At 60.0% G+C, this 23421-nt stretch overlaps 1 protein-coding gene across 4 annotated transcripts in view; it reads left to right on the plus strand.

The window, feature by feature from the left end:
• Positions 1–23421, plus strand: part of PTPRF (protein tyrosine phosphatase receptor type F) — an 84248-nt gene that overhangs the window by 50882 nt on the left and 9945 nt on the right. Inside the window, exons 8-22 of one of the 4 annotated variants that reach the window (XM_057550191.1) lie at positions 2877–3146; positions 4673–5254; positions 5474–5610; positions 6060–6204; positions 9800–10105; positions 10757–10950; positions 14539–14565; positions 15898–16015; positions 16093–16671; positions 17344–17441; positions 17621–17874; positions 17967–18060; positions 18682–18897; positions 19163–19317; positions 21879–21994. In XM_057550191.1, coding sequence (XP_057406174.1) covers positions 2877–3146; positions 4673–5254; positions 5474–5610; positions 6060–6204; positions 9800–10105; positions 10757–10950; positions 14539–14565; positions 15898–16015; positions 16093–16671; positions 17344–17441; positions 17621–17874; positions 17967–18060; positions 18682–18897; positions 19163–19317; positions 21879–21994 — 3291 coding nt within the window. The remainder of the gene's footprint in view (positions 1–2876; positions 3147–4672; positions 5255–5473; positions 5611–6059; positions 6205–9799; positions 10106–10756; positions 10951–14538; positions 14566–15897; positions 16016–16092; positions 16672–17343; positions 17442–17620; positions 17875–17966; positions 18061–18681; positions 18898–19162; positions 19318–21878; positions 21995–23421) is intronic. The other 3 variants (XM_057550197.1, XM_057550203.1, XM_057550210.1) reach the window with 3 other exon arrangements.

Below are 23421 nucleotides of genomic sequence, written 5' to 3' on the forward strand. Positions count from 1 at the left end.
AAATAAAAACAAAACTCTTCCCAATGTTAGTTCCCAAAGGGCCTCCGCTTCCTGGCAGTGGCACAGAAAACCCTGTCCTCCGGGACTATTTGAGGTAAAGCCCAGTCAGTTTCCTGCACTGCTTAGCTTGGGACCCAAGGTTTATCGGCCAGGGACCTGCTTCCTTCTCCTGGGGCTCTTTGTTCTTATGTCCAGGGACCTGATCAGGTCCCAAGATTCTGCCACTGACCACAGTCAAGCTTGCAGCTGTGACCTGACACAGGCTCAAGGCCCATCCTCATGTCAGCTGGAAAGTGTCTTTTCCTGGCAGCCTCGGCTGACCCAGAAGCTTCTTCGTGGAGCCTCCTGGGTCTCTCTTTTCAGCCCTGTGAACCGGGCCTCAAAGGGGCGTGAGCTTTTTCATCCCACAGACCTACTCTAGTACGTGTGTAAACTCGGGCACGTCCCCGAAGTGTCAGTCTTCAGTCAGTTCCCCCGTCTGTAACTGGGAGGTGTGGAAACCTGCAGCACATAGGAGGTGCTCAAGAGTGGTTTCCTTCCCCCAAACCCATTTGGATGCCTATGAACAAGGAGGAGATAGGGCAGCCACTGGCTGAGAGGAGAGTCTTCACTTAGTCAGTTAAGAAGACTGCTGTGCCTTTCTGCTCGAGCCAGGGCTGTGCCTTCACCGGCAGGCCTGCCTCTCCTCCGTGGCCTGCCCCCCAGGCTCAGCGCCAGAGCCCAGGGAGTGCCTGCACCATGTACGTGCCTCCCAGCCTCACCCTTGTGCTATTTGCGGGGAGTGCTCAAAGGAGGCTCTTTGTCGAGGCTTCTTCCTGCCAACCACGTCCCCGGGATCCACCTGTTCCCTGCCGCACAGCACTGCTCTACCTGTAATGTGCTGTTGTCATTCAGTGTAGACTCCCAGCTTTAGGACAGGTGACAGAAGCCCACTACTATCAGCTTAATCGCAACAAGGAAACTTTTGTCTTACAAAACTAAAAACGTAGAAGCAGATTTAGTGTCAGGCAGGCCTAGATCCAGATATTTGAACGGTTTCATTGGGCATTCATCTAATAGTTTTCACAGCAGTCCGAAGGCTCTATCTTGTTAGCCAGATCTGGGTCATGTACCCCAAGAACCGAGAGTGGGGGCTGAGATGGTTCTCCTAAGAAGATGAGGATGCCGATTCTAGGGGGAGGCGGAACACTGGACACCCACGAGACACGCTGAGAGCCCAGTGAGCCTGGGGCACAGAGGGAAGTAGACCCAGCCCCTGGTGGTGGTCATGCCCGGCCCACTGGGGCACTGGCAGTGCTTTGGTTCTGTCTGGAGACCTTGGAGTCGAGGCAGGGGCTGAGTAAGGTGTAGTCTGGGCTGAGGAGTCCTTTAAAACTCCATGTGGGAGATTTTAACATGGGGGTGATATGAGCAGATTTGGATTTCTGCCAGCTGTTTGTGGAGGGCCAGTTACAGGGTTGGGGGCCCAGAGGGCGACAGCAAGGCAGGAGGAGCAGAGGAGAACCTGGTACAGCAATCCAGGGAAGGATGGTGGCTTGGACTTTGGAGGTGGCAGTCACCTGTGGACTTGGAGAGAAATTAGTGTTTGAAAGATATTTTAGGTGGTGCATTAGCAGGACCTGGTGATTTGCTGGATGTCTGGTCTGTGGGCTGCCACTTTGACCCCTGTGTAACGAGGTCATAGGTTGGACCAGGTGGTGTCTGCAGTTACTTCGAGCTCTGATTCTGTGCTTTTGGGCCGTGCGAGCAGCAGTCTGGCACTTGTGGAGGTGCTCTCGATGTAGCACCATGGGTCCTTCGCATGCCTGGTCTCCCCAGCAAGGGCCCTCAGAGACCCACACTCTGAGTGGTCCCCTCTGGTCTCTTAGGCTCGCTGCCTGCCTTCTCCAGCCCTGTGTGTAGGGGTTCCCAGGAAGGACACACCCCGGCCTCTGCCCACCAGCTGCATGCCCCGTCTGCATGCCAAGCATGCCTGCCCACGGCTAGGTCTTGCCTGCCTTCCCTCCCTCTGCATGTTCCAAAAGTCTGTGCCAAGCTTGTGACTTTGGCGGGGGCGTGGGGGGTCCAGGCTGCACCTTGGACTGAGAGGCTCAGAACACCTTCTGACCCGGGGAGCCCAAGGCCGGAGGTCGTGGCCAGGCACAGCCACCCTCCCCCTTGAGATCCTCGTTCATTGGTGCTGAAGGCCATCTGCTTGACACCCTCATCATGTTACTGCCATCGTCATGCCCATCCTGCCCGCAGACCACGTCCCTGGCCCGCCCCGAACCCAAGCCCCTGCCCAGTCCCTCCTGGAGGCCGCCCCTACTCCTGGGTTCTCAGGCTGTGCCTTGAGCATGGCTGAGGTCCTGGCAGGTGGTCATGCCACTACCCTCATCTCTTCCCCTGGGACCATGGTCTGGAGGTGGAGGCAGTGGCTCGAGAGAAGGTGGCCGTGTCACTTCCGGGCTGACCGTCTGCCCTGCCCCAGTCATGCTCTGAGGACCCTCCACCCTGGGATGCCTGGATCTCTTTCACTAGTGCCCCAGCTAGCCCCTCTGGAGACCCCTGGGGGGTCAGGAGCAGGTAGGGGCGGGCACTGGAAGGCGACCTGGGATGTGGCCCTGACAAGGCCTTGCAGTGAGTCCCTGTGTGACCCTGGGCCTCAGTTTCCTAGGCTGTAAAATGGGAGCTTGGTTGTGGAATCTCTCGTGTTCCAGACAGTCCCTGAGAGCGGGGTGGGAGGTGGTCAGCCCGGACCCAGGGACTCCGCCCCTCCTGTCTCTGAGGTGGGCTTGGCTCTGATAAGAGGGGCTTCCTGGATGAGGGGCCCGTGCCCTTGCATCCCCCCACATGTCCTGCCCGGGCTGTGAGTGCCTCTCTCCCTCCTCCCGCAGTGCGCCGCGTGGCTCCTCGTTTCTCCATCCCTCCCAGCAGCCAGGAGGTGATGCCGGGCGGCAGCGTGAACCTGACGTGCGTCGCCGTGGGTGCACCCATGCCCTATGTGAAGTGGATGATGGGGGCCGAGGAGCTCACCAAGGAGGATGAGATGCCGGTCGGCCGCAACGTGCTGGAGCTCAGCAACGTGGTGCGCTCCGCCAACTACACCTGCGTGGCCATCTCCTCGCTGGGCATGATTGAGGCCACGGCCCAGGTCACCGTGAAAGGTGAATGCCACTGGCGTGCCTGCCATGGCCCGTGGCCTTCCCTGTAGCAGGGGACACGGCAGGCGAGTGCGGCTGCCGGGGTACAGGCAGGGCTGAGGGTCGTTGCTCTCCTGGTGCTGGCCTCAGGGTCCTCCTGGCCCTTAGTTGGTGGAGGGAGGGCTTTCTGTCAGAAATTGTCTTAATCATTATAGCTAACAGGTGTTGGGTCCCTGGGGGCGGACGCTGTGCTGGTTAGTAAGCAAAGATTATTTTGTTCAGGTGGTGTCACGCTTGGAGACAGGTGCTCTCATTGTCCCGATTTTATTTTTTCAGTTAGGAAACTGAGGTACAGGGTCATACGGAAGTAAATGATGGAGCAGGGACTTGAACCCTGGGCGTCTTGATCCCACCGCACACCACTCTAACCACTACATAGCACCAGGCCCTCGGCTTTACCAGCCTCCTGGCAAGAAGGATGGGAAACAGTAGCCAAGGAGGGTGGGTTCTCCGCACCCGGAGCCCTGGGACAGGCGCATGTAGAGCAGACTCCTTGGGGTGTCCTGCTTCCACTCTCCCTTCCAACACCCCCCCATTCTGTAGCTGGAATCATCTTTTTCAAAAGGTAAAGCAGGATCATGTTACCCCCTTTAAAGAAAGGGAGAAACACCTTCCAGTGGCTTCCGGCTGCTTTTAGGATGAAGACCAGGATCCTCACTGCCATGAACCGAGCAGGCTGACAGTCCTCGGTTTCGCCGTGCCCTCACCCCTCCCTTGCCATCGCTGGCTCCATCTCGCTCTCCAGGTCTCAGTTCTGTGAAGCTTTCCCCGATCACCCCATCCAAGAACACCCCTGGATTTTTCTCCATCTCAGCACCCTGCTTTCTGCTGTCCTTACTCATACCAGAACCATGATTATCAACTCACTGATCGTTTCTCTCTTAAGCTGGAGTGTAAACCCCACGAGAGCAGGGGCGTGACTGTGTGACAGTGTGTCCTCAGCCCTAGCACAGTGCCTGGCACAGAGTCGACACTCAGTATTATTTGTTGAGTGATTGGCTGTGGACCTGGGACCTCACCTTCAGTTTGAGCCAAGCCACGTGGTCTGTGGGGCCAGCAGCCCGTCACGCTTTCTCAAATCCAGGGCCATTCCCTAAGGAAGTATCTTCCCTGTCCCAGCCCCTGTTACACATTCTTGCCAATGGAGGAGCCCAGACATGCTGCAGAGGCAGAGATCTCTGCTCCCCAGCCTGTGTGCCTCCCATCTGCATGGGGCCCGGGCAGGCCCCCTCTGGGTCTGTTTGTTAGATGAGTCACTGGGGCTGACGTGAGGATCCAAGGAGTCCTAGAAGTGACTTGGGTAGACAGTGAATGACCCAAGGCCACCAGCCCCCACTAAGTGAACTCAGAGGTCACCAAGGGCTTTCCAGGCCATTCTTCAGGATGGGCTGTGGGGCTCAACCACACTCCGGTTGGATGAATCCCAAGGGCAGGGTTGGCTCCTGGGGTCATGACCTCAGGCAGCCCTGAGCTTTGCACTTTGTCCCCAGCTCTGCCGAAGCCTCCGATTGACCTTGTGGTGACAGAGACAACTGCCACCAGTGTCACCCTGACCTGGGACTCTGGGAACTCAGAGCCCGTGTCCTACTACGGCATCCAGTACCGTCCAGCGGGTGCGGAGGGCCCCTTCCAGGAGGTGGACGGCGTGGCCACCACCCGCTACAGCATCGGCGGCCTCAGCCCGTTCTCGGAGTACGCCTTCCGCGTGCTGGCGGTGAACAGCATCGGGCGCGGGCCCCCCAGCGAGGCGGTGCGGGCGCGCACGGGGGAGCAGGCGCCCTCCAGCCCCCCGCGCCGCGTGCAGGCGCGAATGCTGAGCGCCAGCACCATGCTGGTGCAGTGGGAGCCGCCTGAGGAGCCCAACGGCCTTGTGCGGGGCTACCGTGTCTACTACACCCCCGACTCCCGCCGCCCCCTGAGTGCCTGGCACAAACACAACACGGACGCCGGGCTCCTCACCACCGTGGGCAGCCTGCTGCCCGGCATCACCTACAGCCTGCGTGTGCTGGCCTTCACCGCCGTGGGTGACGGCCCCCCCAGCCCCAACATCCAGGTCAAGACACAGCAGGGAGGTAGGCGCTGGCCGGCCGGGCAGACCTGGGGTGGGCAGGGTTGGGCGGCACCTCCTCCCTCAGCCATGAGCTTGGGGCCCGTGTCCGCCCACACGGCCACTGGGGGAGGCGGGGCGGGCGTGGGGGTGAGACCCTGACTTCCCCCGCCTCCTCCCCCTGGGTGCCCCTGCCCTCGGGGTGACTGGCGAGGCTGATGGCGCCGGGCACGGGGTGTTGCAGTGCCCGCCCAGCCCGCGGACTTCCAGGCCGACGCGGACTCCGACACCAGGATCCAGCTCTCGTGGCTGCTGCCTCCGCAGGAGCGGATCATCAAGTATGAGCTGGTGTACTGGGCGGCGGAGGACACGGGCCAGCAGGTGAGCGCTCAGCAGGGCCAGAGGCGGGAGGGCTCCGCCTGGTCCTTGGCGATCTGTGGTGGGCTCACCCAGGCAGGCTCTTCTGGATTTCTGTGGTTGTGTGGGCACAGCCCCTTGAGGCTCTGGGGCCCATGTGGCCTGTGTGGTTCTGTAGTCTTTGTCACCCCTGTGCCAGGGACAAAGGCCCTAGGTCTGTCCTGGGTCTCCTAGGCTCTGTGGCTCACATGGCTCCAGTAGAGCCCTAAAGTTCCCTGGGGCCACGTATCCCTGGTGTTCCCATGGCCATGTGGTCGGTGAGGTGCCCTTGCGTGGTCCAGGTGACCACGTGGCAGGGAACCAGCCCTGCAGCCACAGTGGGTCCCCAGGGATCAGCTGCAGCCCATGTTGGGGGTGACCTCTGAGTGACCTTTCAGGTCAGGGCAGTCAGTGAGTGCTCCCTGCTCTTCCAGCACAAGGTGACCTTCGACCCCACCTCCTCCTACACTGTAGAGGACCTGAAGCCCGACACCCTGTACCGCTTCCAGCTGGCTGCCCGCTCCGAGATGGGGGTGGGCGTCTTCACCCCCACCATTGAGGCTCGCACAGCACAATCCAGTGAGTGTCTCCCGGGGCCACTGTCTGCTACAGCTGGGCGGGACACGGACACACACATACCCCTTCCCTTCGACCAGGTGGGTGGTCAGATCTGCTGGGCCCTGGGCTCAGTCTGGACCCCAAGTGAGGGACAGGTAAGTGCCCTCTAGTCTGCATCCAGGCGGCTGCTGCCCTCGCTGCTCCCTGCCCGACTCCTGCCCTCCCTCAGTCCCACCCCCACCCAGGTAAGTTCTATGTCTCTGATTCATCTCCTCCTCCCACTCGCTCGGTGCTGGTCACACTAGCCCCCTGGGCCACCCTCAGTGGAGGGACCGCTGTGCTCACTGTGTCCCAGACCTGCTTTGGTGGGCGTCTTCCTTCCCCATATCCCCACATCTCATCTCCCTGTTACCCATATTCCTACCTCTTGCCCCCTCCATGAGAATCTGTGTGAGCCATGCAATCACACTGAGCCAGCTGCACACAGGACAGATGAGACCGTGTGACCCGCGTTGGGACTGTGTGGCCTCCCGTGTGGTAGACTGTCCTTGAGGCCATGTGTGAGCCCGCTTTGTGGTGTGGTGTGTTACTGTGTTCCTGCGTGAGTGAGACTCTGATGCCGTGAGCATGTGCACGTTCGAGCAGCTAGCTGTGCAGCACCTGAACGTGTATATCACCGTGATCGGGTCTGTGTGGCTGTTCTTAGGACTGGGATCCAGCGAGTGTGTCTCGGGGTGTCTGGGGTCTCTGCAGCTGTCCCAGTGACAGACCGTGAGCCCACAGGCTGTCTGGTCACGTGGCCACAGTGGGCCACTGTCTGTGAGGCTGAATGTGATAACGGGACCATGCGTGTGTGGCTGGTTGGGATCATGGCGTTGAGACAGTGAGCACATGTGATGACATGTGATGGTCTTCTGAGGCTGTCCATGTCACATGGGACTGTGTGAATGTGCCATGTGTGACCCGACGTTCATAGATTCATTCCATAAGCACCTGCCATGCTCCTGATAGGGGCCCATGCACACTGCAGGGCCAGCAGCACAACCCTGACACAGCCTCTGCCCAAGGGGGTCCTAGTCTAGTGGGGAAGACAGATATTAAACCCACAGTTATCCAAATGAGCTTTTAATTATATTTGTGTAAAGTGCTGCAGAGGAGACAGCGGAGAGATGATGTGACGGGAACCTCATCTGATTTGAGGGGTCGAGGAGGGCTTCCTTGGGTGACACAGAGGCCCCAGGCAAGGGGTCAGCAGGTGCAAAAGACCAAGAAGCAGGAAGGCACTTGGTTGTGGTCAGGGACGAGCAGCTGGCCAGTGTGGCTGGAGCAGCCGCCAGACCACAGCATTCAGGGCCTCGGGGACAGAGGACAGGCAGGAGGGCTGCCTGCCTACCGCGTGCAAACGCACGGGCCAGCCCAACAGGACACCGGAGACCAGTGAAGAGGCTGTGCATCAGTCTAGGCAAGAGACAGCGGCTCAGGTGAGGTGGTGGGGTGGATTTGAAAGCTGTCTGGGATGCCGCTGGCCAGACTTGGGGATGGGTTAGGTGTAGGAGACTGAGAGAGAGAGGGACATGTTGGCTGAAGCCTTGTACGTGGTGTGGAGACTTGGGAAGAGAGCGGTGCCGCTCCCTAGGACAGGAAACGGGACAGAAGCAGGTGCGAGGGGCGCACATGGTTCCAAGGCCCCCAAGCTCAGGATGCTGTGTGCCATCCAGGTGCTGATGCTTGGCAGGCTGCTGGAATCCAGGCCCGGGGCTGGAGGTGGGCTGTGAGAAGGAGGACCAGAGACGGGAGGAAATCCAGGAGAGGGGAGTCTTGGAGGTTGGAAGAAGAGGGTTTCAAGAAGGAGACCAGATGCTGCTGCTGAGTGATCAGGGCCAGAGGGACGCAGGCGTGTCCGCTAGGTCTAGTAATGTGGAGGGGTGGACCTGGCATGAGGGGCCGAAGCTGATTGGAGTTCCACGAGGTGTGTATGAGAGGTGAGGAAGTAGAGACAGAGAGCTTAGCTGGGGGAAGGGGACACTGTAGCTGGTGCAGTAGCGGGGGGAAGCTCTGGGGCTGAGGATGGGATGTGTCTTTTAAGATGGGGAAATCTTGAGCATATTTAAATGCTGTTGGGAATGTGTCAATGAGGAGAAGTAAAAAATATGGAAAAGAGAAAGACAGTTGGAGGCTCAGGGGGTGGGGAAGAGGGCAGAGCACGGGCGATGGGAGAGATTGGCCTTGGACAGGAGGGCACTCCTCTCCCTTCCCAGGGGAGGGAAGGAGAGACTCGGAACCGACGCAGGCTGGTGGGTTTGGTAGCAAGAGACGGAGAAGCTGCTGTTGGGAGGCTTCGGTTTTCTCTGCAAAGTAGGAGATGGGGTCATTTGCTGAGAGGAAGGGAGGCGACGGGAGCTGGAGGTTTGAGGAGCGTGGAGGAGATGGAAGGTGTTTTGTATTAAGTGGCAGAGGGAGCCGGGCAGAGAGCAGAGACCGGCCGGCAGCATGGACGGCCCGGGGGAGGCCATGGGGCGCTCACAGAGTGCCAACCTGCCTTGGTGGCTTTTTCTACCCACCCCCATGCCACCTTGGAGGAGATGGGGGGTGGGTTCCTTCAGAGCTTGGGACGGGCTGGGCAGGAGCTCAGAGAGGGGAATTTGGGGTGTTGGTAAGAGTGGTGAGGTTCTAAGCTGAGTATCGAGGGCAGTAAGGAGGTAGGTCAATGGGTGAGGTCCCCGGGGGTGAGGAGCAGGTGCAGTGCTGGGGGCCCTGAGCAGCTGAGCTGGGCCAAGAGGTGAGGGCCTGCGAGGGGGTATTGGAGGCCACAGTTTTAGAGAGAGTGGCAGCATCTGGGGCAGGACCACAGCAGCACAGGGGAGGAGAAAGCCTTGAAGATGAGGGATCTCTGGATGAACCAGTGGATCGAGGGGCTGCTGGAGTCACCTGAGCAGGAGGTGGTGGCAGAACTCGAGATGAGAAAGCCCAAATGATGGCAGCAGAGTCCTCAGTGGGAATAGGAGCCGGAAGCATCACTGGGAACGAGGAGGGCACAGACCCACCTCCTAACACCCAAGGAGCCTGATGAGTGAGAGCCCCTCCGATGGGCACTTTCCCTTCAAACTGCCTGAGGGCCTCCAGTCTCTGCGGTTTCCTGTGGCTCAGCCGCAGACACCCTGTCGAGGCAGCCTCGCACCAGAAGAGCCATTAGGTCACTTGTCCTGAGAAGAGAGAGAACTGTGAGCACAGCAGCTGGGGAGGGTCTCCGTGTGTGATTGTGGGTGTGACCAGGAGTGACGGTGGCGTGGCCCCGTGCTTGTGTGTGTCTGATGCCCTGTGCGTTGTGTGTGAGACAGTGTGTGTGTGAGGCGCTGTGTTAGAGCTCTGTGTGTGTGTGTGTGTGTGTGTGTGTGAGAGAGAGAGAGAGAGAGAGAGAGAAAGAAGAGCCTGTGGTCCAGAGGGAGCCGGGCTGTCTGGCGGCAGTGGCGGTAGCCTGCCTGGAGGGGCCCTGGGATAGCCATGACGCACCTGGGGAGTAGCCTGCCTGGGTGAGTTTCCCGTCCTCTGTGACTGGTCGCCTTGCCTCTGACCCCTACCCTCCATCTGCCTGCTTCCCCCCATTTGTCTTCCCCAGCCCCCTCCGCCCCTCCCCAGAAGGTGACGTGCGTGAGCGTGGGCTCCACCACGGTCCGGGTAAGTTGGGTCCCACCGCCAGCCGACAGCCGCAACGGCGTTATCACCCAGTACTCGGTGGCCTACGAGGCGGTGGACGGCGAGGACCGCGAGCGGCACGTGGTGGACGGCATCGGCCGCGAGCACTCCAGCTGGGACCTGGTGGGCCTGGAGAAGTGGACGGAGTACCGGGTGTGGGTGCGGGCGCACACAGACGTGGGCCCCGGCCCCGAGAGCAGCCCGGTGCTGGTGCGCACCGACGAGGACGGTAGGCAGCGCCCAGGGCAAGTGGGGGCGGGGGCCGCCGTGCCGCCTGGACCCCTGTGCCGGGCTCCCAGGGCCTTGGCCTCCCGCAAGCCCAGAAGGACTTGCTGTCTTCCCAGTGCAGGCTTAATGGCCCCAACTGGGGAGATGTAGCTTGTGGGACAGCCTGTGCTCAAATCCCAGCTTCGGGGCTTCCTCAAGGCAGCTGGAGCCTTAAAAGGCTAAGGCCGAAGAGGCAGCCCACCCAAGATTTGAAAGGAGGAGGACTGGGGAGGCTAGTAGAATCACTCAGGAGAATCACTGAGGCTCTGCCTCACTAGACATTGGCGTGATGTGGGGCCCAGGAGATAGGCCAGGTTGTGCTGACTTGGGGTGGCCGAAGGCCTGGTGCCCCGCCTCCACCTGTTCCCCACCTCTGCCCTCCCCACCAAGTGAGGCAGCCCTGGGCCACAGGGGTCGCAGGGTCCCGGGCTCTTGCCCATGCCAGGCAGAAGGAGTCCTCCACGTTCCTCTCCAGGGCAGACAGTCTAAGGAAACTGCATCAGGGCCTTTCCTGGGGCAGTGGGGTGCGAAGGCAAGGCCCTGGAGCATGCTGTGCCCGCCTGAGCCCGGATCCATACCACGCACCTAACTTCCTTCTCCACCTGGTCCCCAGTGCCCAGCGGGCCGCCACGGAAGGTGGAGGTGGAGCCGCTGAACTCCACTGCCGTGCGCGTCTCCTGGAAGCTGCCCGTCCCCAGCAAGCAGCACGGTCAGATCCGCGGCTACCAGGTCACCTATGTGCGGCTAGAGAATGGCGAGCCCCGCGGCCCACCCATCATCCAGGACGTCATGCTGGCCGAGGCCCAGGTGTGACACTGGGAGGTGGGCGGGTGGGCGAGACCAGCATATTCCACTTCCTCTTTGGAGCCCAGGTTTGCTCCCCTCCCCTACCTGCTCTCAGAGGGACTGTGACACCGAGACATCCTGCTGTATCGGGCTAGGAAAGCGCTGAGACCAGGAGGTGAGGGCCAGGTGCCAGGAACACTCCCTCCTCTCGTCTTAGGTCTGCCTGAGCTGTGCCAGTCCAGGCTCGGCCAGCCCCATCTGCCCTGGTGACAGTCCCAGCCTGGCAGTCACCTCTGTGGCTCAGCCACCAGCACTAGCAGTGAGGAGCACTGTCCGCACAGACCCAGGCCTCAGCCCCCTCAAGCCCTCCTTTGTGGTTTTCGGAAAGTGCATTCGCTGTCAGGCTGGGCTGTCGAGATGTGCTTTCCTCCTCGGCAGCCCTCCTCCCCCAGCCGGGTGGTCATCTCACCCCCACATGGCCCTTGGCATTGCAGAGTTCTGTGAATGGCCGGGCTGGGGTGTTGCTCCGTGCCTGGCACGCAGGGGGATGGCACAGCCCCTGATGTTTGCTCTCAAGGGCTGGGCCTGCGCCCAGTGTCACACCTCACTCTGTGCCCTTTGTCCTCAGAGGATGATGATTTTGCCCGTGAGCTTGGGGTGAAGTCCCTGGGCTATTCTCAGCACTGGTTGGCTACCCAGATGGAAAACCTGGGGTACTGGGAGGTTAGGCGAAGGGGCCTGAATTTCCCAGGAAGGGGTGGCCGAGCTCAGATAAGAAGCCTGGTCTCAGGATTCCTGGGAAAGGGCTGTAATTGCTACCACGAGTTACCTCCCAAAATATTCTCCTGAAGATTCACAGTGCCTGGTGTGTCTGTGCTCAGGGGCTTTCCATCCAGAATCAGGGCCGTGGCGGGGTAGAGCCCAATTCCCCCGCAGAACCCACACACCCTCCCTGTCCAGCTTTTCACCCCACCTGGGCTGGGATTAGAGGTGCAAGCACGTATCCTGTGTTCTCCGTGCTGCACTTAGAGGTGGACTTACCCACAGGCAGACGAGGGCCTTTGTCTCTCCAGCTGGGCTCAGCCCACTGCCCAGAGGGCGCCCTCTTCCTCCTCCGGCCTGCCTGGTGCTGAGGGAATGGGGTGGAGGAGGTGGGCTTTTGGACCCTCCTGCATTCCTGGGGCAGGTTGAGGGCTCTTCCTGGAGTCTCAGCTGACACACCCACCCAGAAACATCCCGGGAATGAGCTCCCTCTGGCCCCTCCTGCCCCAGGGGGCCAGCAGCACAGCTGCAGCCAGTGGGGTTCCAAAGAAGCCACTTCACTTCGGGTGCCCCCTTCTGGTCCTAAGTGGTTTGGAGGGAGCTGGGCCATAGGACGAGGGACACTGTCCTCTTGGCCACAGACAACCTGTGACAGGAGGTAAACATGAGCCCGGGCTCCAGGGAAGCCGAGTGAAGGCGGAGGGCCTGCCCTTGCAGCCCCGCCGGGACTGGATTGTTCTGCTCCAAGCTAGGAGAAGAGCAGATGGGGCCCGGTCCCCAGCCTGGCCACAGGGCCCAGCTGTCCCCCGAGCACCTGGTCAAGGACACCACAGCCTGTCCTTCCCCACAGCACCATCTGCTCAGTCCAGGCCCCGTCAGTTCTGAAAGAACCATGCGGTGCGTGCCCTCCACTTGCTGTGTGGCCAGACCTGTCTCCTTTCATGTGTGTCTCCATCTCAAGTTTGTCTCTTTCTCCAGGTCTCTGACTCCACCTCCCGTCTCCTTTTTTTTTTTTAATACATCTTTATTGGAGTTTAGTTGCTTCACAACGCTGTGTTAGTTTCTGTTGTACAACAAAGTGAATCAGCCATATGCGTACATATGTCTCCATATCCCCTCCCTCTTGAGCCTCCCTCCCATCCTCCCTATCCCACCCCTCTAGGTCATTGCAAAGCCCTGAGCCGATCTCTCTGTGCTATGCAGCAGCTTCCCACTAGCTATCTGTTTTACATTTGATAGTGTATATATGTCGATGCTACTCTCACTTCGCCCCAGTCCCCCTTACCCCCCAACCCCGTGTCCTCAAGTCCATTATTTATGTCTACGTCTTTATTCCTGCCCTGCCACTAGGTTCATCAGTACCATTTTTTTTTTTTTAGATTCCGTATATATGCATTAGCGTACGGTATTTGTTTTTCTCTTTCTGACTTACTTCACTCTGTATGACAGACTTTAGGTCCATCCACCTCACTACAGATAACTCAATTTCGTTTCTTTATATGGCTGAGTAAATACTCCATTGTATATATGTGCCACATCTTCTTTATCCATTCATTTTGTCCCTTTCCCATGGTCTGTTTTTCCTTCCTCTCTCTCTTTCTGTCTCTCCCTCTCCCTGAGTGTGTTTTTGTCTCTCATTCTCTTCTCTTTCCTGTCCTCTAATCCCTTCCATCCTCTCTCCCTCTGTTTTGCTTCAGCCTCTGTCTTTCCCTTCTTCTCTCTCACTCTCCTCCTCGTGAGCACCTCCATTCCCAGGCCTGGCTTGGACATAGCAGGATGCCCCAGGCAAGGAACCTAGAGCAGCGCCGGGCCCAGCCACACCCTAGAAAGTGGCTGTGGCCAGGAGGGATGGTTGATGGCCTCCTCCCGTATCTTGTCCCACACTCCTCACAAGGACTTTACAAGAGAGCTTCCCAGAACAGAGACACTGGGGCCATTGGACAGAGACCTGACCAACACCGCGAGGGTTGCTGGGCTGGAGGACCCCATAGCACGTCTATCCTGGGGATGGCGTGGACCATCTCCCTGTGCTGTGCTGGACAGCTGCCAGCCGCCAGCCCTCCAGTGCCACAGAACCTCCCTCCCTCTACCTGTCCAGCTAGTAAACCTACAGGCACCACGGCCTAAAGAAGAATGTACCAAGAATGAGCAGCAGTGCCAGCCCAGAAATATGCCTTCCTACCTTGATTTTCAGGCATCCCAGGAAGGAACAGGGGTCTGAGGGCTTCCCCTGTGCCTGTGGGGCAGGGTCCAGGCTCTGAGCTTGGCACTCACAGCCCTTATCATCTTGCTGGCCAGCCTGCCTGGGCCCCTTCCAGCCACAGTATAGCTCCTGCTGTTCCTAGGGCAACCCTCCTTGCCTAGGGCCACTGGCTAATCTGTCTTCCCAACTGGGATACTTTTGAGAGTGAAAGGGGACATTGTGAATAATCATACCAGGTCGGCAAGCCTAGACCAGGACTGGCCCCGGCAAACCAGGTGTTCTGCCCTCGGCGTCTTCTCTCCCCTCTGCCTGAGCTGTGGAGCCCACCCCTCAAGTCTGGCAGCCTTTCCCTCGAAGTACCTCCAGGTGGCGCCCTCCGACCCCTCAGTGTCAGGGAGCCCTCTCCATCTGGCCCTCCGCTCTCCAGGTCTCACCTCCTCAGCCCTGGTGCCCGCAGTTGGGCTCACACACATTTGGGCTCGTGAGGCAGGGGCTGGGATCTTTGGATGGGGAGTGGTCCTGGGTTGCCACTCCCCGGGGCACTTCAGAGGCCCGTGCCCGCCATCTGCCCTCCCTGGCCAGGCCCCCTCAGAGCCAGAGTCCTTCACATCCTGTCTCCCTTTCTCTCCCTCTCCCGCGGTCAGTGGCGGCCAGAGGAGTCCGAGGACTATGTAAGTAAGAGGTGTGCGAGCGCGGGCAAGACCTGGGTCAGGCTGGGCTCATGGGACACTCCCCCTCCCCTGCCTTTCCTCCCAGCCTGAGCCGCCAAGATCCACAGGGCACCAGCCACGTCCAGAGAAAACTGGCGCTTAGACACAAGCCCCGAGCTGAGCAGTGGTTGGCATTTCCTCTAATCCTTACTTCTCACCTGTCGAGTGGCAGTTTCAGGCCCGTGTTCAAAATCGACCAGGGCCTGGCCCCTGCTCTAGCCAGATGGAGATGGAGTTAAATCCGATCCTGATTGTTAGGCCTTATTGATCCCTGGAGTGAAAAATCACCTGCTCCAGGCCCAGGCTGGGAAGGGAGTCTGGGGGCCGGGTTCCGGCATCGGTGCCTTCTGGAGCCCCAGCCCTGGGAGACCCTCCAGCCAGGGCAGGAGGGGGCCTGCGAGAGGTTGGTGGCGGCTGCAGTGGCCCCACCCGAGGCTCAGAGCTGGAGGGACACCAGGGTTGGTGGTGACAGCTCTGTTCCCACTGCGTGGCGGTCCCCTCCCTTTTTCCCACTTTTCCCTCTATGTGGTGTGGCTTGACCTCCCGTGGTGTTTCTCGGCATGTCCAGAAATGATGCCTTGGCTGGAGATGGGCGTGTGGGCAAGGCCTGCCAAGGCAGGGGGACACTGCCCTGGCTGACTTCGCAGGCATCACTGGGGACAGTGTGCTCCCCAGGGTGGGGTTTCTCTGTCCTCCTCGTCTCTCCTCCCTGGCTCAGGAAGCATTGCAGGGCATAAGGTGCTCACAGAGCCAGTGCCTAGAGGGGGGCAGGAGGGGTGCCGACTTGGTCCTGCAGGGTGGCGCGCTGGCCCAGCCCTCCACCTCGCTCTGTGGTGTGCGTGCACATGCGTTAGTATCTACAGGTGGCCCTGCTCCTGCTGGTGCAGGAGGAGCCGTCGGCTGCATGCGTGTGTGTGCCAAGAGCCACGCAAGGCTCTGTGCATGCGAGGCTGTGTGCTCTGTGTGTCACATGCACCCAGACCTCACGAGGTGTCATTCATAGTACAGTGGAGTGAAGGAACAGTGTGGCACTTTGTTCTTGTCTGAAAGGAAGAATGAGCAGACTGTCTGCCTTAGGCTTGCTGCTCCCGGGATGGGCTGGGTCCTCCTAGGCACACATCCACCTGCCTGTCCTGCCTTCTGTAGAGTCCAGCAGCTCACAGCCCCCTCTCCGGGGACCTCTGGCCCTGTGTGCCCTGGGGGGCCCCGCCGGCTAAAGTCCTGAGGTGGCTGGCCTGCTCTGGTCCCTCCTTGCTCTGCTGTGATGGGAATGGGCCCTTCCTCTTGCCTTAGGAAACCACCATCAGCAGCCTGACCCCGGAGACCACCTACTCCATTACTGTCGCCGCCTACACCACCAAGGGGGACGGTGCCCGCAGCAAGCCCAAAATTGTCACAACCACAGGAGCAGGTGAGTGAGGGGTCGGGGACAGAGCTGAGGGGGGGGCTGGGGGGGGCAGGGCCAGAGCCCAGTGCGTGGTTGTTCAGTCCCAGGCCGGCCCACCATGATGGTCAGCACCACGGCCATGAACACCGCGCTGCTCCAGTGGCACCCACCCAAGGAGCTGCCTGGGGAGCTGCTGGGCTACCGGCTGCAGTACCACCGGGCCGACGAGGCGCGGCCCAACACCATCGATTTTGGCAAGGACGACCAGCACTTTACGGTCACTGGCCTGCACAGAGGGGCCACCTACATCTTCCGGCTTGCTGCCAAGAACCGGGCCGGCCCGGGCGAGGAGTTCGAGAAGGAGATCACGACCCCCGAGGATGCTCCCAGTGGTTTCCCCCAAAACCTGCGTGTGATAGGGCTGACCACATCTACCACGGAACTGACCTGGGACCCCCCGGTGCTGGCGGAGAGGAACGGGCGCATCACCAACTATACCGTGGTGTACCGTGACATCAACAGCCAGCAGGAGCTGCAGAACATCACTGCCGACACCCACCTGACGCTCTCCGGCCTCAAGCCAGACACCACTTATGACGTCAAGGTCCGTGCACGCACCAGCAAAGGCGCCGGCCCGCTCAGCCCCAGCATCCAGTCCCGGACCATGCCCATGGAGCAAGGTGTGTGCTGCGGGCACGTGGCTGCGCCTGGGGACCTCTGCTCTCCTTGACCCACTGACCTCTGGCAACTGTGATCCACCAAACTCTGGTGTGTGACACTCCAATCTCTCATGTCCATGACCACTAACCTCTAGTGAAGGGGTACCGCATTCTCGGTGTGTGACCCCTGACCTCTGCTGTCCTTGACCTACTGACCTCTGCTGTGTGACTCTCCAATCTCTCGTGACCTTGACCCACTGATCTCTTTTGACTGCATCACCACTCTTGGGTATGCAACACTAATCTCTTGGGGCCACGACCCCCTGACCTCTGGTGAACACAGCCCACTGTGCTCTGGTGTGCGGCCACATGCTTCTCCTGACTGAGTCCCACTGACCTGTGGTCACCCTGACCTGGTGTCTGTAAGCTCCAGCTTCACCCAAGCACTTCTGGAGATCCTGACCACGGGTACTGTGGCATCTGCCCCACTCGGTACTCACTGCGAGGAAGAGCCGGGGCTGGGAGCTGAACTGTGTGCAATTGAAGCTGGTGGGAGTGAGGGGTGCTTGGTCCTCTGCAGCCTTTCCTAACCCCCTGGGCCCCCGCACCGCATCTCTTCCTGGTGGGGAAACCTTCAGGCCCATTCACCCCAGCTACGCAGCCAGAGCTGACTCCCTCCTTATATCCCAACAGTGTTTGCCAAGAACTTCCGTGTGGAGGCTGCAATGAAGACATCTGTGCTGCTCAGCTGGGAGGTCCCTGACTCCTACAAGTCAGCTGTACCCTTCAAGGTGGGTGAAGTCAGCTGCACCTGGCACACACACAGTCCTGCAGTCCCTCATTGCAGTCCCAGCCTGTGCGTGTGTGTTTGTGATGCCAGATCCCGGTTGGGCGTGGGCGCGTGCTCTGCCCTGCAGGCCCGTGATGGGAAGCCTCACTCAAACGTGCTGCCTGCCCCCGTCCCGCGCAGATTCTGTACAACGGGCAGAGTGTGGAGGTGGATGGGCATTCCATGCGGAAGCTGATCGCAGACCTGCAGCCGAACACAGAGTACTCATTCGTGCTGATGAACCGTGGCAGCAGCGCGGGGGGCCTGCAGCACCTCGTATCCATTCGCACAGCCCCCGACCTCCTGCCTCACAAGCCACTGCCTGCCTCTGCTTACATAGAGGATGGCCGCTTCACTCTCTCCATGCCCCACGTGCAGGACCCCTCGCTCGTCAGGTGTGCAGACGAGGCCTCAGGGGAGGAGGGCAGGGCTGGCCACGCGAGCGCAGGCGATGACGGTCCTGATTCCCCCCCGTCTGCCCGCCCAGGTGGTTCTACATCATGGTGGTGCCCATTGACCGTGTAGGAGGGAGCATGCTGGCGCCGCGATGGAGCACGCCCGAGGAGCTGGAGCTGGACGAGGTGCCTGGGGACCAGAAAGGGTAGCACTGATGACAGTCCCATTGAGGTGGTTGGCTGTGGCCCCAGGGACCCCCCCCCCCCCCGAGACTGGAGTCACTCTCTGATTGGCAGCCTGCCCTCATCTCTAGGGAGACAGACTCTGAGCTAGCCCCTGGGCGCTTTCAGAGAACTCCTGGAGGGCTTACAGAGACTTCCCCAAAGGGGTTTGTGGAGAATCCCCTGGGGTGGGAAGTGGCAGAGACATCGCTCAGATCTAGAGAATTCTGGGCCCTGTAAGCTTCGGAGTCCGCAGGGTCTGGAGGCTGCAGAGGGGCTAGAGTGGAGCCCCAGCATGTTTGGAATCTGCCATCCTCTTCTCGCAGTAGTGTGCAGCCAGCCCTCTCTGGTTAGGCTGGGGCAGGTTACCCAGAGGGCCCCTTCTTACCGGGTTGGCTAGGAGGAGTGGCATTGCCGTGTCTGGCATTCAGCATGATTCTACGAGGACAGTGAGTCAGGCCAGGCTTGAGCCCCTTACACGGAAGGTGAGCCTAGCCTCAGCCCAGGGGGTTTATGTCCCAGGCCCCGGGCCCAGGAGCGTGTGCTCCAAGGCCCCTGTGTGACTCCCGTGCTCTGCTCTGTCAGCTTCTGGAGGCCATCGAGCAGGGCAGTGGGGAGCTGCGGCAGCGGCGGCAGGCAGAGCGGCTGAAGCCATACGTGGCCGCTCAGGTGGACGTGCTCCCTGAGACTTTCACCCTGGGGGACAAGAAGAGCTATCGGGGCTTCTACAACCGGCCGCTGTCTCCAGACCTGAGCTACCAGTGCTTTGTGCTCGCCTCCCTGAAGGAACCCGTGGACCAGGTCTGCCTAAGACCCAAGGCCTGACCAGACACCCCCCAGGCCAGTCTCAAACACCCCAGAGGCCCCAGACCTGCACTGGGGTCTCAAGGCACTAACCCCTAGGACCCAGAACGCCAGACCCGACCTAACCCTAGGGTCCCAGTCAGCTGACCAGGCCCAGGTCTGAGAGACCAGGCCCAGAGCCCTTTCTCCAGGTTTGCGGGGCAGAGGGTGGGAGATCTCACCCCGGGCTCACCACCTGTGCTGTTCCTCCACTGGGCCACAGAAGCGCTATGCCTCGAGCCCCTACTCCGATGAGATCGTGGTCCAGGTGACACCAGCCCAGCAGCAGGAGGAGCCCGAGATGCTGTGGGTGACGGGCCCCGTCCTGGCAGTCATCCTCATCATCCTCATTGTCATCGCCATTCTCCTGTTCAAGAGGTGAGTGCTCCGGTGCGCGGCCACCTGCCCTTGGACTCTCAGGCGCTCGCTGGCCGGGTGCATACAGGCCTGCGGCAGCCACACTGGCCTGCACCCCAGGGTGCACCCCGGGCTCGGAGGGAAGCCAGGAGAGCAGAAGCAGTGCGTGTGCACACTCCAGCAGCCGCAACTTCACAGAGGGCTTGTTCATGTGCATCCCCGGGCATGTCTGTCTGTCCGTCTCTGTGTTTCAGTGGATGTGAGCCTGTCTGTCTCTCAGCTTCAAGACACGGCCTTCTCCTGGTCTCCTACCTTCAGCACCCCCTCTGCCACCATCCCTAGATGACTCCCTGCCTGGCTCTCCTGCTCAGGCCTTGAGAGGTCCAGGCCCAGCTCCAGGGCCATGTGCCCGTGGACATTCACTTGGCAGACGTTTATTCAGTGCCTGCTGTGACCATAGCATCTGCAGCTGTCCCAGACTCAGGGTGTCTTGATCCTTCCCACAGCCCTCCCCCAGGGTCCCTATCACAGGGGACGGGCCCATCCACCAAGTCACCAACCGGAAACCTGGAGTGTCACCCTCTCCCCTCCTCCCTCTCCCTCCACCCAGTCTCCCGTGAGTCCTGCCCTGGATATCACTGGACCTGCTCCCCCCTCCCCACCGTGGGCTCCCCACGAGGTAATGCACGTCCACACGGCACGCCTCAGTTCTCTCTCGGGTAGCTGCAGTCTCCTGATCTTGGAGTCTCCCCTTCCTCTCCATCCTCCTCCCAGCCTGAAAGGTGTTTCCAAAGATTTACTTTGTCACCCTCAGCTTAACACTTCTCAGTTTTAACTAAAGAGTTTTATAGCCCGATCTCTGTAGCCTGAAGTCCAACAAATGCCTGGTTGGTCTGGCCCCTGCCGCCACCCCGACATCGTCTCTGAACCAGCGCAGTTCCCGGCCAGCCCGGGATGAGCCCCTCCGCTCTGCAGCTCTCCTTCCCCTTGCCCGGGCAACTGCCATCTCATCCTTCAAGACTCCTTTCCAGGCTCTGGTGCCCACGAGGCTCTGCCGGTCCCCTCCCACCCCTTCCCCACACTGTCCCCCACTGTCCAGTGGTGCTTCCACAGGAACATCGCTGGGCCTGTTTCCAGCACCCAGCGCAAGGCTGTCGGTGAACGCTTGTTGGTCCGTATGTCTGAACATGTTTACACACACGAGTTCCTGTCCCCAGTGCCCCATCTCTCCCTGCCCCTGACCCTGACCCTTGACCTGGACCTGGTGCCTCCTTCCTGAAGTTAGCTCCTTCCTCCCAGGGTGAATAGGGACAGGCTCGCCTGGTTCAGGGCCTGGAGACCCATGGGTGGGGAACCTGAGGAGGGTCCCACACACCCATTCATCCTCCCCCCACTGCCCTCTGGGTCCTGGTGTCTGCCAGGAGAGGCGACCCCTCCCCGTGAATGCCACGTGGGTGCCATAGATGGGTCCACAGTGTCCCCCAAGTCGTGAGAGGGTCTGAGTGCTTGGCGGAAACAGTGACCGTTCCTTTCTTCTGTCCTTGCCTGTCTTTCGGGACCTAGTAAACAAGAAAGGTAGGAGTCCTTCCTTCTCTCTTCACACGCTTCCCCCTTCACTTCTTATCCCTATGCACACTGCGGGCCCAGCAGGGAGGGGCGCTGCTTGGGCCGGAAGCCTCCTGGCCTGCGGCTGTCTGGTCAGCTTGGCAGGCGATGGGACAGGCTCTGTCACTCTCTTGACTGGTGCTCTGCAGAGGGGATACCCCTTCTCCGGGCACAGGCGAAGCACAGACCTTCAGCACTTCCCCTGCGGGCACAGACTCTGAGCTCACCAGAGCCTTCCCCCAGGCTCCCAGGTCTCTGAGGTTACCTGAGCGCTGCAGGGGACAGAGTCTGGCCTATGTGCAAAGAGCACTGGCTGCAGGGCAGCGGGGAAGTGTGTGCTGCACACTCATGCACACTTGCGTAAGTTTCTTCCCCAAGCACACCTGAGTCCACCGAGCAGAAGCGGCCCCTGGATACTTGTCAGCAGCTGGATGCTGCAGTCTGTCTCTGATCCTGTCCCTGTAGCCCGGGGAGCCGAGGCCAGCAAGGGAGGACTCTGCCCAGCTAGTGGGACGTCTTCCCCGTCCCTCCCCTGCTGCTCTGCACCTCTACCCTTGTACCGAGAGCCAGATAGCTGGGGCCCAGCTCTCTGTGATGTTTGCATATCCCATGTGTCGTTTGCATGTGTCCTCCTGGTGGCTCCTGCTGCCTCAGCTGTGGGGGCCTCGCGGACAACAGCCACTGCCTGGCAGTGACCTGCCCTTTACGGGAAGAAGCCACCAGCCTCTGTGGCCCCTTCCTTTCTCACTGGGCTGGCCCTCTGTCCACCCCCCACTCCCGCTGTCTCCGCACCCTCCACCCTGTGTCCTCTCACATGAAGCTGCTCTGGTCCTGGCTCCCCTGCACTCTGAGACCCCAGGCTGGGGTGGGAGGAGCAGAGCCGTGGACACAGGGGCTCTGTGGTAGCGGGCTATGCCGTGCATCTCTGTTCTCCGCCTGGACCTCGGTTCTCACCAACCGCCCTTCCGCCTCTCCAGGAAAAGGACCCACTCCCCATCATCCAAGGATGAGCAGTCAATTGGGCTGAAGGACTCCTTGCTGGCCCACTCCTCCGACCCCGTGGAGATGCGGCGGCTCAACTACCAGACCCCAGGTAGGGTGGCTGCCCCAGCCTGCCCGCCCCGCCCAGGCCTGCCGGTCTCCGCCGAGGGACCCTGGCCTCACCCTGGCCCCCATTTCCTGTTCCTCCCTTCTGCCCTTCTCCCTGTACCCATCCACTTTGATGAAGTGTCCGAGGAACCCCTATATCAAGAGCTGGACAAGCGCCCCAGGGCCCGGGAGCCTCTGGGGGTGGGGGGGCAGCTGCTCATACCCAACCTCGTCTTTGGTCAAGCCCTCCAAATATGGGCCCGGGACCCACACAGAGCCACATCCCAGCCCCGGGGTGGCCAGCCTCTGCACCCGCGCTCTGGCCCCTGCACACGAGAGGTTTGTTAGTGGGAAATGGCCCATCAGACACTTGTGGCGGGATGGGGTGCCCACATCTGGCCCTTCCTGGTGGCTGGCCCCAGATATTCTGTGCGAGTACAGAGACCCCGCACAGGGCTTGGTGCCTGCCTTTCCTTCCCCGCCACTGTTACGGGGCTCTCTGGTGGCTCCTTCTACCTGAGCTGTCACTCCCTCCCTATGCCCCAGCAGACACAGCTCAGACCTCTTCCCTGGGGGCGGGGTCGTTCCTCGGCTCCCAGATGCTGCTTCCATCATGACGCCTCCCACCCTGGGCTGGAATTGCCTCAGTGACAGAGCTCTGTGGAGCCAGGAACTGTCTTCTTCCTCTCCCATCCCTTGGGTTGTGCACACAGTGGATTCTTGTTGAGCACCTGTGAAACAAACACAAGGCAGCTGAATGAATGAGTGAACTATAACACGTGGGGTTGTGTGTACACAAGCTGGTTATTGCTGCACGTTAAATTACCGCAAAACTTCATGGCTGAAAACAACAACAATTATGTACTCTTCTCACAGTCTTTATGAGTCAGAAATTCAGACGGGAGCGTAGCAGGAGCAGCTTGTCTCTATTCCAGAATGTCTGGGCCCTCAGCCGGAAGACTCAAAAGCTGGGAGCCAGAATCATTTAGATCAGGGGTCAGCAAACTATGGCCCAAGGCCAAATGCAGCCCACCACCTGGTTCTGCAAATAAAGTTTTATTGGAATGCAGCCACGCCCATTCATTTATGTATTGTCTGTGGCTGTTTTCATACTACAAAGTAGAGCTAAATAGGTATGATAGACACCATATGTCCACAAAGCCAAAAATATTTACTATCTGCCCTTTTATAGAAAAGTTTGCTGACCCCAGAATTCTGGAGACTCATTCATTTTCATGTCCTGTGGTTGACACTGCAGTCAGCTGTGAGCCCACCTGAGGTTTTCGGCTCTCATCCTGTGGCCTGGGCTCGCTGACAACATGCTGACTGAGTTCCAAGGGCACGTGTCCTGAAAGAGAGAGAGCCAGGCTGACCTAGCAGGCTGTTGCAACCGGGTGTGATCAGATCTTCGAGGAATCAAAGCTCCAGAAT

This window comes from Balaenoptera acutorostrata, chromosome 1 (genome assembly GCF_949987535.1).
Source record: "Balaenoptera acutorostrata chromosome 1, mBalAcu1.1, whole genome shotgun sequence".
NCBI classification, from domain to species: Eukaryota; Metazoa; Chordata; class Mammalia; order Artiodactyla; family Balaenopteridae; genus Balaenoptera; species Balaenoptera acutorostrata.